Source organism: Perna viridis, chromosome 6 (genome assembly GCF_037379345.1).
Source record: "Perna viridis isolate PV_CMFRI_1.1 ecotype Kerala chromosome 6, ASM3737934v1, whole genome shotgun sequence".
NCBI classification, from domain to species: domain Eukaryota; kingdom Metazoa; phylum Mollusca; class Bivalvia; order Mytilida; family Mytilidae; genus Perna; species Perna viridis.
The window spans coordinates 44,011,163-44,025,400 of record NC_142450.1 but is presented as its reverse complement, the minus strand read 5'-3'; the positions used below and the strand labels follow the sequence as shown (position 1 = coordinate 44,025,400).

The window sequence follows — 14,238 nt, the reverse complement described above, 5'->3', positions numbered from 1 at the left end:
TTTTCCTTCGATATCTATTTGTATCTCAAAGAGTAGGTCAAGATTTGAGTATGACTTCATAGTGTTTGTTGTCTTCGAGGTAAATCCCTAAAATGCAACATATCTTACTTTTTGATAAATTGCCTGTGTTTTTTTTATAAAACGACTGAAATCAATTCAAACATATAGGTTCTTGGCAATAGATGCGATGTATGAAATCCCCGAATCAAGGACTGTTTCCAAGACAAAACGTCATCTTTATTGCGGAAACTGAGATAAAAGGATGTGGCTAAACAATATCCGAATTCCTTCTTAAGGCTGGTATTGGCTATAAAACCAGCCCTATAAGAGTGAAGTGAGTATTAATGGAAAATTTTGCGTTGGAGGTTTTTTTTCCCCCAAGATGATATTTTGGGTAAACGCGTCTTTAAATCCGTATGGTATTGAATATGTGTTAGCTTTTTTTCTTAGTTTTGACAAAATTTTATTTTTTAAAGTTATTTCATTAACCTAAACAAATTGATAAAAAAATGGGACAAATGTATAAGGTCCCCTTTACTGTTCAAGTTTTAAATGCAGTCGTATCAGGATTTGCTCATATTGTCCCATTTAAATCGAATTTATAAAATACATATAAACGAGTGATCAAACGTATATCTTGTCAATAAATATTATAAACAAATAACTAATTCCGGTCTAAAACACATCGACGCTACAACTTATCCGTTTGGGAAGTTAGGTAAACGGTTGTAACCAAAGGAACGGAAATGTAAATACTATGGAAAATATTATTACCCTTTCTGTACCTTTCTTTTAAATTTAATTATTTTTGTATATAGTTATTATGGATAATCAACAAATACAATCAAAAACAAGACAGACTCTTTTGATTAGTGTCATTAGTATACTGTTTACAATAGTGACCATCATATTCCTGGCAATAGCAGTTATAAGCTTAGGTGTTACCTACAATATCCTTATAAATACAGACAATACAGGTAAGTCACATTAGTCCATTAACACAGGTACACTCCTTGAAACGTCCACGTTTCCCATTTTAGCATTCGCGCATCGTTTAAACACACGATAGGAGCGTTCGTTTAAACGTATGATAGAAGCGTTTGTTTATCGTGCGTTTGGTGAGCGTCTAGTGGTGAACACAAGTTAGTCCATTAACATAGGTAAGTCCATAAAGACAACACAAGTTAGTCCATCAACTCAGGGAAATCAATATATAGTCTTGGATGACATCCAGTGCGAAATTATAATCATTTTGTTTTGTTTTTTATCACTGCATAATCAATATAACTGGGTGAAGTCAAGAAATTCTAAGACCAGTATTACGACTTTACTGACTAAAATGGTGTGGCCATCAGAACAATGACTTCAAGTGCCTTTCATACATTCTTCTTTTTAGACGATGTATTTTCTTGGATGCATCCTGGTGCCATCTTAATTTACTATCGCGTCTTGATTTTGTTTTGTTTTGTTATGATATTTCTGGTGACCTTCTAGGATTTGAATCATTACAAGTATACTCCAAGGACGTTGCTCTTAAAATTAATCATGTTCTTCGTTTTGATTGTGATAATGGATGACTTCCAGGATTTCTCAGGTTTGCAAAGAGCACCCCTTGATTTGATATTCTACCCTCGATCTGCAAAATGTACCACCAAACCTCTTTCAAAACTTTTAACTTCTATACTCACAACTGTCAAAGAGGGTCTGCAGTCCTACCACAACACTTGTTACTCAGGGAGTGGTATTAATTCATCGTGGATCCTGAAAAATTCGAAAGATCTTTTGGAGACAATCAGTTCAAGACTATTATCTGAATATAATAGCATTAAAACCTATGATTTTTCAACACTGTATATTCCCCATACTCAGTTAAAATCCCGATTTAAAATCATTATACATTGTTGTTTTTCAAAAAAAGATGGTACACCTAAATACAAAAATATAGTTTTTGGTAGAGATTCCTCATACTTTGTAAGAAATAATTCCAAATCATTTTCCAAATATACAGAAGAAGATGTTTTAATGGACAACATATTTGTCTAGTGTGGTGGACGCGTTTTTCCACGAACGATCGGCATTCCAATGGGAACAAATTGTGCTCCTTTACATGCTGACCTATTCCTTCACTCTTATGAGGCTGACTTTATAGCTGATCTGATCCGAAAGAAAAAATATCGTTTAGCTAGATCCTTTAATCTCAGTTTCCGCTATATAGATGACGTATTATCTTTAAGCAATCCTAATTTTGTGGATTTGATACATCGCATATACCCCAGAGAACTTGAGATAAAGGATACATCAGGCACTGTGTAGTCAGCCTCATATCTTGACCTACACTTAGAAATCGATGATAAAGGAAAACTATTGACCAAACTTGACGACAAACGTGATGACTTTTCATTCATAATTGTCAACTTTCCTTTCATCTGTGGCAACATCCCTTCAGCACCTGCGTATGGAGTGTGCATATCACAACCTACGCAGACTTATTGTATCGCACCAGAATTCTAACAAATAGGCTTTTGGAACAGGGTTATGTTGCTACAAGATTGAAGTCATCACTACAAAAGTTTTATGATCGTCATCATGAACGGTAAATCCATCTGCGCCATGAAAACTGATTTGTTCAACATGTCATAGTTTTCCATTCCTCTTTCGTCTACCCCGGACTTGACTTTTTATGAGCAACTTGGCAGGTGTTACTAGAAAAGCAGAGGACACTTACACCTGGTCCATGCTCCCAGTTTTTAGTGGAGTCCGAGTTGCTCATTCGCTTTTGTTGCTTTGTATGTATGATTTTAGTTACTTCATGTTCTTTGGTGGAGAGCAATATCGTCTACAAAGTTTAACTTTAAATATATTTTGTAATGTTTGCCTCAAAGTTTAACCAAAGAAATCGACGAAAGGAAAAACCTGTTACCAAACTCTATGACATTTGGTTAAATAAATAGACAAGCATATATTCGTTAAACTCTTTACTCTTTATAAAAATTCAGAAATATAGTAACTATGTTCAAGAGCTATATAGTGAGCGAGTTCAATACGTTGTGATCATTTTCGGTATGGTAAGCAAGCATTCTGGTATCGATATACCAGATAGAATTTACTGACAAGTTTATTTTTATTTTTCAGCTTGTGCACTAAAGTCAGGATACGGTCTCTTTGTTGTAGCTGTTTTTATAGAGATTTTCATGCTGATCTTCGAAAGTATTGTCCTTTGTATGATGGACGTGCGTCGTAATTGCTGTCGCTGTGAAAGGTTTCATACACGATTTATTATGCATTTTGTCGCAGGTGCATTTTTAACTCATAATGAAAGTGCATGCTTTATTGAAAAAAATGGTGAATATTCATATAATTTAAATAAAAGAACTGAATAGGAAATAAGAGGACTTTTCTCTAAGTTGTATTAAAGGGTTGATGATGAATGATACTGTTTTTGAATAATTCTTTTAACAATAATATTGAAATCTGTATCCGTATATGTCCATGTCTGTCATGTCTTGAAAATTTGAACGCTTCTTTCTTGTGGTTTAAAATGCTCAAACAATATGTGTTTTATTCAGCTGCGATGATTATGGTTGGAGCCATTATATATGGATCGGGCGACAGGGATAAAGTTCAGTGGTCGTTTTGGATGGCATTCTGTGCAGCTATATTAGCTATGATTAATGGAATAATATGGAGCATAACATTAAAACTTGATCGATACTTTAATAAAGGAGGGTCTGCTGTGAAAACACAGGGATGGGGGCTGACTAAACAATCCGACGGGTTAGGCGGTGGGTCAGTTGGAACAGTCTTTACTGGCAATTTAGGAGGAGGTGCGATCGATGGAAACTTAAATGGTTCAGGAGGAGGCAGTCTTGGTGATAACTTGGGAAGCAATGATTTTGGGAACTTAGCTGGTTTAGAAGGAGGCATTCTTGATGATAATTTGGGAAAGAAGGATTTAGGTGTAGATATAGGAGAAAATATTGGAGGCAATATTGGAAGTAAAGGACCGGATGCACTTGGCGGAGACTTCGGAAGTGGACCTCTGGGAGGAGATTTAGGTAATGACGGTCTTGGAGGTGACAAACAAAGCGAAATATTTGGAGATGGCATCAAAAATGTATCTGTAGATATAAACACTAGTAATCTTGGAAGTGTAGGAAGTGACAATGCTTTAGGGGTGGGTTTAGAAAGTAGGACACTTGAAAGTATCTCGCTTGGAAGTTCGGATGCTTTAGCACTTGATCCAGATTTGAATGGTACAGACCCAATCATTATTGATGAGCTAAAGTCAGCCCCTATAGATCCAATATTACAAGCTGAGCTAACAACGGTACCGAAAGACATCACTAATGTTACTCACAAGCCATTAGAATCTGGACAAGCTAGCAGTGTTACAGACTCTCCCCTTTCACAACTACCACTTACTGTTGGATCGAATATTGACTTAATCAAAGGTGTTGATACAGCAGGTCTAGATATAAGTGAACCTCATGACAATCTAGGTATTTAAATGTGTACAGTATCTGTGGTCCCTCTCTTTACTGGATGAATCGTTTGTATGTTATGTAAAATTTAAATTAAATCTAAATCTTCCGTGCAAAAATGTAATTATATCTATAAAATTCTTATCAGAAAGAAGAAATTTTTTTCTCATAAGTTCCTGAACAGAATTTATTTCTTAATGCGAGATTCTGACTTATGATATGAAGTTTCTCAATTAAACAGCATTCATATATTGAAAGAGTAATCAAGCGGAAATGCAGATATCATAATCGAATGACAAAGACCACACAGGGAAACAGACACCCACAAAAAAGAACTTGAAACAACTAAACAAAAACATACACAAAGAAAAAAGTAAATGATCAACCCAGAGCATGGACCATGCGCATCGGTAGTGTATGCGCCATCTTCTTTTCAAGAAACAAACACCGAAGGTAGACGAAAGAGGAAAGGAAAACTATGTTTGTTATGACGACCATGTAACTTTTTAAAAAGCTGTGGTATGATAATTCCATACGCATGTACTGAAGGGATGTTGCCACATATGAAAGGAAAGTTGAATATGCGGAATGAGAAGTCGTTGCGTTTGTCGTATTTTTGGTCATGAAATTTCCTCTTCCACCGATCTCATAGTGTAGGTCAAGATAAATGGCTGTCTTCAAAGTGTCTGTTATTTTGGGGATGATGCGATGAATAGAATCCCCAAAACTAGAATTGGTTAACGATAATACGTCATCTATATAGCGGAAACTGAGAACAAAGAATCTAGCAAAACGATGTTCCTTCTATAAAGTCAGCCTCATAAGAGTGATTGAATAGAGCAGCAAGTAGCGGAGCACAATGTGTTCCCACTGCCGACCATTCAATGAAAACTGCGTCCACCACACTGGACAAATATGTTGTCTATAAAAAAAAATGCAACATTTTTTACTACATCTTCTATAGTATATTTGGAAGATGATCTGGAATAGTTTTTTTTACAATCTCTGCTAAGTCTTACGTATTTTTATACAGGTGTACCGTTGTTTTTTAAATAACAAGGATGCTTAATGTTTTTTAGTCTGGATTTTAACCGAGTTTGGGAATAGCAGAATAAAGGGTTGAAAAATATTAGGCCTTGATGCTATCATATTCTGATAATAATCTAGCATTAAGGGTTTTCAGATGAATTTTCAGGATCCACATTGAATTGATATCACTATGAGAGTAACAAGTGTGAGGCTGAAGACCATCTTTGACAGCTGGAAGTTAATACATTCGAAGAGACTTCGTAGTACATTTTGTAGTTCCAGCTATGTAGCATTGTTTGTATAAATTTTTGTGGATTTTGGAATCCAGTACATGAAGGGTAGATCACAATTTTCGTCTTAAGTAGGGAGACAAAAAAAGGACAGAACGGATTTTGGTTTTCCATCATCTCGTATTTGCATTGGAGAGTGTAATAGAAGTATGTTTTATTAATGCTAGTATTTTCTACGTTTAATCCGATAAGCATTAAATGTAATGCAGACTTTGTCTGCTGGTACATATTTTTCATGTATCGTAGACAATGTTTTGGCTACATCAACATCTTTGAAAAATGATGTAGCATTGGCACTCATATACCTACTTAGAACTCATATATGTTTCAAGATTGAAGACCTCACAGCTTTTGCCCACTCTGACCACAAATTAGTCTTCTTGTTCTCATTTTATTCATTTTCTTGCATAGTCCCCTACAGCATTCTTAAGAATTTTAAAGTTATAATTCCAATTTATGTAGCGTAGTTCACGGTATTTTTGACCTTCACCAAGGAGGTAAAGGAGAGATTCTTAAATCACCCGTAATAACGTCTTAGCCTAAGAGCTTGGCTAAATGTATACCATTTAGTCAAGCTCTTAGGCTAAAGCATATTAATTCAAACAATAAATCTTTTAAGAGGCATTTGGATCAACTAAAGCAATTAAGAAGAAGGGGATATAAGAATAGCACCATCGAAGAAGGTTCCGAAAATTTCATAATATCTTAAGGAGTAGCATATTACAGTATATGGCGAAGAAAAAATGTGAAAGAACTCCCTGTGTCCTTACATACCACCATTGTCTAAAAAAAGCCACACTTCCATTCGTAAGTACTGGGCCTCTGTCGAGAAAAATCCGACAATATTCAAAATTCTTCCCGAGTCACCTGTGATTGCTTTCAGACAGCCGAACAATTTGCGTATTCTGTTAGTACGGGCAGAAATATCTAAGCCCAGCTTATCTCCAGGTGAAGTCGACCCTGTGGTGACAAATATTGTAAATGTTGCAAACAGATGCACCGATCGTCAACACTTACTATCACGGTCACGGGGAAACGTTACAAAATATAAAATATAACGTAAACTGCAAGAGTATGGCATGTAATTGGTCAAGAGTGCAAATTTGATTTATTTACTTCGTTGTCTCGTCTGTGATCTCCAATATGTTGGCGAATTCAAACAACCGTTTCACATACGTTTAAATGAAAACAGGAGCGACCTTACAAAAAAGCCCTCACTTCCAATAAGTCAACATTTTAGGTTACCAAACCACGATCTCCAGGATTTCAACCAAGTGCAAATCCTAATCGTGGAACAAAATACGATCTGGAGCGATTTGAGGTTGAAACGAACTCCATGCCTTACATTCCCACAGAATAAATAAAAAAAACAAAAACATTAAGTTCTTCCATACTTGTATAGTTCATTTTCTCTACAGTGTTTGTTATTGTTTCTTGTTTTTTTTTTCAAGATCATCTCAAATTTGCCTTTTCAAATATCAGGCTAAAAAACTACCAAACCGAAATTACCTAGAACCAAAGATCATCTATAATTTAAAATTTTAAATCGTTCAGTACCTAAACTTATCATATACAGTTATATACTATCGTTCTACTGGTTTTTTTTTCATGTTTGAACTAGAAGCTGTAAGCAGGAACTGTAGTTTGATCTTCAGCTATTTACATGCCTATCCATAATTATTATTTTGTTATCATTAAAAACTACTATATTTTCCCCTAAACTCTTCCCTTTCCTCGCCTCTGTTCCCATAAACTCTTCCCTTTCCTCGCCTCCTTCGTGTATTTAAATATTCTCTTAAACAGATTATTTCTTTAATCAACAGTTAAGTTATTGTTACGCCTTAATTAGATCGGTAACTGTAGAGTCTCCCCCTTTTAGCATTGATATCACACCACTTTCTTTAGTATGTTCTATAATTGTTTATTTTTTTTTTCCTTTTCTCCTTAAGTTCTCAAAATCGTGTTTTAATTCATTGTGACAACGTATAAATATCTTATTTTGAACGTTAGAAAAAACAATTACCAATGGCCATATCATTAAATTGTACAATCAAATGTGTATAGCCTCTCTTCTTGTTTCTTTCATTTTGTTTGTTATTTTTCGTTTAATCAAAAAGCAATTATTCCCCTTTGACTGTTATTTTGAAGTTGTTGTTCATAAAAACCAATATCTCATTAATTGTTTAAAGAGTAATCAAGTGAACCGAGATTCGAGCAGAAGTCAAAATAATATAGTCCAAGATAAAAACCAGACAGGGAAAACGGAACACAACAAAGAACATGAAATAAAAAAAAATATAACACGTGCTTAGAAACAAAAGCAAATGAGCAACTCGCTCTCAACCAAAAAATGGGAGCATATTTGGGTTTTGTTTATGGATTATGGATATCCCTTTGTTACACAGATGATATCTTGTCATTGAACTCTCTTTGGTTTGGGGTTTATCTATCAAATTAAATTTGAGATTAAGACCACCACAGGCTCCGCAAAACATTTTTCATACAAGAATTCTAAAGAAGTTGAACTTATCACAAAACGTTAAACAGAATCAGTTAACATTTCTGTAGTGTCGATTCCCCTTGATTCATGTCTTTTTCTAACACTTTTGTACGCCGCAAAATTTTACTTTACAAAAAAGCATTTGGAGTAAGGCTGCGCGGAGAGTTGGCATTTTCACGCAAACCTAATGAACGCTATTATAAGGTTATCGATATGATATGTTAGTTTTCATTACAAATTCATAATTTCCATTTGTCATATTTTTTATTCCCGCACTTGTTTACCAAACTTGACATGAGCAATAAGATGGGTGATATTTATAACGTACACGACGTTTTCCTGTTCTTATCTTTGTTTCCATTGTTTTGTGGACTCTAAATTCCATTTTGTTGTTGTATGCTTTGTCCTTGCCCTTTTGCCTTGATATTTCTTATTTCCTTTTCGTCGTGATTGCTCTTCATTTATGTTCCATATTGTTATTAATAATAAAGCCCGGGGTAGGAAATCGAAGAAAACTTCGAAGAAATGTCTTTCTACCATATTTTCTTTACATAGCTTTTTTTCTGTTTTATTTTTTTTCTGTTTTATCTTATTTTTTGAGTTTGTATCTTCCTTTTCAATAACCGTACTATTGGTCAAGAATAGACATTACAGATTGATTAGAAAGACCCAAACATACAAAACGATAGATGGAAACATGGTATATAAAAAGAGGATTTTGATGATATTGTCGTTTCCTCTTATTTCTTAACAGGACGGAAATTCTAACAATCTATTTAAACATTATAAACAGTTGAAATAACACATTTTTTATCCATATGAACCAAAGTTTAAAGAGTAATCAAGGGAACCAAGGTTATAGCGGTAATCAAAAGAATGTAATCCAGGGACAAAGACCAGACATGGAAAACAGACATACACAACAAAGAACATGAAGTAACCAAAATCATACATACAAAGTAACAAAAGCAAATGAGCAACTCGGACTCCACTAAAAACTGGGAGCATGGGCCAGGTGCACCGGTAGGGTAAGCGTCCTCTGTTTTTCTAGAAACACCCGCCGAGTTGCTCATAAAAAGTCAAGTCCGGGGTAGACAAACGAGGGAAGGAAAACTATCACCCGTTGAATAAATCAGTTTTCATGGTGCTAATGGATACACCATAACGATCCACGAGTTCATGATAACGACCATAAAACGTCTGTAGTGATGACTTCAATCATGTAGCAACATAACCCTGTTCAAGAAGCCTATTTGTTAGAGTTCTAGCATCTTTAACAACTTCCTTAAATATTTTACGTTCTATACATTTTTTTACTTCATTGCTTGTCCTCAGAATTTCTCTATTATCATATTCATTGTCTTTCTTTTACCTCTTATAACATATATACTATGAAGACTTCAGCAAAATAATCAGAAGCGTGGTCTTGCTAATGCGTTATTTCAATTAAGATTTTGCTGACTATGCTGAAAGCTTTTTTTCTATCATATTTAATCGGTTAACTCGTCAAAGTTGTACGTGTATATTGCAAATGAGCTCACTCTTTCGCCTCCGACCTTTTTACTGTAAGCAAATATTCTATCAAATGTTTTTATCAACAGTGCTGTAGTCATGTGACCTTGAACTGACAAATTGGAGAATAATTGTATTTGATAACGTCGCATGAATTATGTACATGAAGACATTTTATTTAGAAATTCATTCATCAAATGTTATTTCTTTTAAACAAATTTCTCAGTCTTTTGGGTTTTTTTTTATTCTTAAATAGAAAATATATTTCTGTAAAATCTTACAAAGTTTTTATGTCTATACGATTTTCGTTTGATGATTTCAATCCATTTTAACATATGTGGACTTTGTGTTATATTGAAGTTCATCGTATTTTTATCTACATTTGAGAGTATCTTACAATTATTCACTACATGTTTAAATGAATCACAAGTAATTGGATTACAAATAATTTTTTCCTGTTTATCGAAACTTCATCTAGTTTAGGTGAATTTTTAACGGAACAAATCGCAAAGAGTAATACCAAATTGTAAATGACATTCTGTGCCTTAGAGTATTCTTGATTATCTTCATAATTTTTTTCTCTTTTTAATTCACTTTTAACTCTTAATTTATTTACTCTAAACTCTAAATTGAAGAGACATATTTTCAGTCTCTGACAAATCAGAAATTTTCTTCTGATGGAAAATTCAAGACCAGTTAGAAGAACATATACTCGATACGAGTAGGATCTTGTTTGTTGATTGTAGATGTTGAATAAAGTTGTTTGTTTCACTGTAAACAGCATAGTTTTTTAATAACGACAATATACATATGTACTTTTCTGTACAATATGTAGTAGGAAATATTTCACCGCGCCGATCTATACTGGCGTCGTAAATATATCTCCAGGATGCAAACAAGGGTTTAATGTCCTGAAATAAATTTCATTAATTATGATTCGACTAAAATTAGATGTTCTTTGAGTATTTAATCGTTCTCTTTTATCAGGCCATTAGAGAGAAGTCAAATATTTGAATTGCATTTTATCAAACATAATGTGATTAGAGACCCACCACTTGTAATTTGACAAACTTAAATTAAATTTATCGCTTTGTAAATGAATGGAGATAGGGTTGCAATAGGAAAAGTGGCTTTAAACTTCGGGATAAATATAGCATGAACATCCTTTCTCATAACCGACAAACCTGTAAACATCAATTTAACTAAACCGGTCGGGAGGTGTTTTACTGACAAGCATGACGCAAGTGCAGTGTCTTGAGTGTCTATTCTATTAAAATAAGAATGGAAGAAAATACAATCTTATACAGTTAGTCGTTATCAAATATGTAATGTTTGTAACTGTACCCATGTTGCTTTCTAACTAAACATTGTTTGAAAGAGAAAAAGGTGTTAAACTCACTGTTAAGAGTATTAACTTTAACCTGAGTGAAAACAATTACCGTTAAACAAATTATCCCGCTTTGTACTTACTTTAAAATAACGATATTCTTTTTATACTTTTGAATGCAAAATCAATGGTGTAAAAGCTATTGACGTGAAACAAGCTGAAATAGCCCACTTTGTACTAATTTTAAGCTAAATAAAATGCCTTTTAACCCAAAAGCAATGATATCATCACAAAACTTATGGAAATCATGAACTTAACGCGAACCATCAGAACCGAATATCCAGTAGACTTGGCCATCAGCTGTTTTTCCAGTACATTATCAGCCTGGCTGAAATGGTATTTTTATTATCAATATCAAATGTTTTATCATTTTTAATTATATGATGATATGTATTTATTATGTACCATACAAGTATAAGCCAATCTTTTCAGCAAAAAAAGATAAAATAATTCTTGCAGCCAATAAAAACGCCGTTAATATACTGTCGCATCTACGTAGTACTTCAATTAATTGTGTGACGGATATTCATTAGACATGTATATAAACATATATAGGCGTCATTTAACTTTCAATTATATGTAAAATATATTACTGAAAGGTGAACATTGAAAGTGTTGTAACATAGTTTAAAATGGGACAAGACAATGTGGATGATAGAATAACAAAGGCATTAAAAACTTTACGGAATGAAATGGTAAGTTTAAATATTCATTATTAAAGATTTGTATATTTTTTAAAGATTATGTAGAAGACATCTACTTTCATACAAGACCACTCGACGAACTATACTAGTTTGTAATTAATTCTCGATATGCTACAAGTGAAACAACTTTAAAACTACAAAAAAAAATGGATGGCTATATCACTGCAAGCTAAACCATAACATTATCCTTATATTTTAACCAACAGCTAGTAAATACAACCTTTGATATCTATACTTTCACTGAAAATGAAAATATGATTTGTCCCACTTGTCTATGAATATGTTTGTAATGTTATTGGTTTTCGTATTATTCAGTAACAAAAAAAAAACTACTTGTAAAACTTAAACAAATTTAAACAAATAACACAAAAAAGAGAACAAAAATTTAAAAAAAAGAAAGAGAGACAAAAAAAAAAACAAAGCTACAAATGCCCTTTTTGTCAATAATTTTGTAATTACCTAGATTAATTCATATTGTGTCATTAATATGTATAGAATCGAACTTCAACTTTAATGTTTAACATTTCAGGTTGATTTAAGACGTCAAGATGTTCAACTTATGAAACAACTTCTGAATATCAATAAAACAATCCAAAACCTTTCTAAGGATAGTAGGACAACTAACGGTATAATGTCCTGTAAACCCATACGTAGTATCAGTAGCTGTAATCTACAGATTGTAGCATCGAACCAAACTAATAGACAACAGTACCATAGAAGTTTCAGTGTACCAGTGTTTGAAGAGACCATGGGCTCCTCGTTCAGCTTAGAAGGTATATTTGTGACAAGCTCTCTGGTTGGCTGCTTCTCTTTAAGCAAACCAGGAAAGTTTATTTATCGTGGCTTGATACCGTGACGTCATTAACGTCTATTTGTCCGTAGTCCGCGAGTCATATGATATCGAACAGAATAATGCTTTGATAACGAACCCATTTGGACTGGAATCAATTAGAAATTATATTATAAGAAATGTTTCTAATTTTTGTACAGGTTATACAAAATAACCTGTTCAAAATAAAAAAAGGGCCCTTCAAAAAATGCATATTGATACATGTATTTATTGAGTAAGGCGAAAGTTCAGAAATAAAAGTATGAAACCGGCAAAGTGGATCCCAAATTTCCTTAAAAAGTCATTTAAACTATAAACATTACATTATCTTATTATCTTCATAAACATGTTTCAAAACATAATAAGAAAGATATGGAAAGCAAAATATTTTAATGAAAGTAAAACTGTTGGCATTTATTTTGCAGGATCCGAAGATTTAGCAACATTTTCAGAGAGTGAAGAGGATGTTTCATTTACATGTGGATCGCCGCCTAAACTCTCCAGGATGCCGTCTCTGCCGGTTATAAAAGACACAGAAAGTGACGTTTGTGATGAGGATCTGTTAAAAACCAATATTAAAGTATGGAAATTATCACAGCCATCTTCAAACGCATGACTTTGGTTGTAGATTTCAGTTAAAGTTTAGATTCTGAGTCAAAGTTCAGAAAAAGTACATCGGCCAGAGACTGTTCAAAATTATTTGAAATCTTCTTTATAAATATTATGTGATAATTCGTGTGTTGATTTCATAATTGATTTATGGAGAGGCTGAACTCAACTGTTAAAAATAACTTATGCTACTTTGGGACAATCTTTAAAATGCAATGAGGAAAAAGTGTGACTAAAAAGCATATGTCTGATTATGATAACTGTGAAAGATTTCTATTGTGCACCCTAGACAAGCATCTGTTTGAGTTATTACAGCAAGGCAAGTACGTTAGAACAAGGAGTTGATGGACAACTTCTATATGTCTATATGGCGTTATAAGGAGGAATTGTTATAGAGAATGTGTTGATCATGTTCTTAATTGTAGTGACAATCACTAAAGAAATGACGATTTAAACATAATTACGGGTGTTTCAAGGAATAAATGTTTTAATACTGTAACCATTTTTTTTTTGTTTAACATGGATTGAGGCTGAATACATAGAAATTAAAATCCTAATCTTGAATAAATGAGCAAGATTTTTTAATGGAAACAATAATATCTATCAACACTTAAACCAGATTAAAATGGTGCAAGAAAATATTTCGTAAAAAACATTAATACACAGTTTAAAAAAACGAGTTGTAATTCACTCTTTTATTTAAAAAGTTAAACACTGGTGGTTACAACGTTGTTTGTTACCATGAAATGGTAGTGAAATTCAAGGAGGATTGAAGTTCTTTTATTATTAAAATTGTTTTAAATACCTCTGGTATTTGCAATGGAGTGTTTATCATTTCATATAGTTATCTTTCCATTTATTTGTCATATTTTTTGGTATATATAGATTCGCTTCTCT

The 14,238-nt window shown here is 33.3% G+C and overlaps 2 protein-coding genes across 3 annotated transcripts; both read left to right on the top strand.

The window, feature by feature from the left end:
* Nucleotides 1-13: 13 nt before the first annotated feature.
* LOC148615170 (uncharacterized) lies at nucleotides 14-4,636 on the top strand. Of its 2 annotated transcripts, none has more exons than XM_088589822.1 (3): nucleotides 14-79; nucleotides 3,133-3,294; nucleotides 3,567-4,632. In XM_088589822.1, exons 2-3 carry the CDS (start codon nucleotides 3,192-3,194, stop codon nucleotides 4,505-4,507), a joined length of 1,044 nt encoding a protein of 347 aa, XP_088445948.1. In that variant the 5' UTR covers nucleotides 14-79; nucleotides 3,133-3,191; the 3' UTR covers nucleotides 4,508-4,632. The 2 variants fall into 2 exon arrangements, with proteins under 2 accessions (XP_088445948.1, XP_088445947.1); XM_088589821.1 differs by lacking the exon at nucleotides 14-79 and adding an exon at nucleotides 756-977 and having other exon boundaries at nucleotides 3,567-4,636.
* A 7,093-nt stretch (nucleotides 4,637-11,729) lies between these two features.
* On the top strand, nucleotides 11,730-13,840 carry LOC148615169 (uncharacterized). The gene is made up of 3 exons (XM_088589820.1): nucleotides 11,730-11,894; nucleotides 12,433-12,676; nucleotides 13,158-13,840. Exons 1-3 carry the CDS (start codon nucleotides 11,832-11,834, stop codon nucleotides 13,346-13,348), a joined length of 498 nt encoding a protein of 165 aa, XP_088445946.1. The 5' UTR covers nucleotides 11,730-11,831; the 3' UTR covers nucleotides 13,349-13,840.
* The last annotated feature ends 398 nt before the right edge of the window (nucleotides 13,841-14,238 follow it).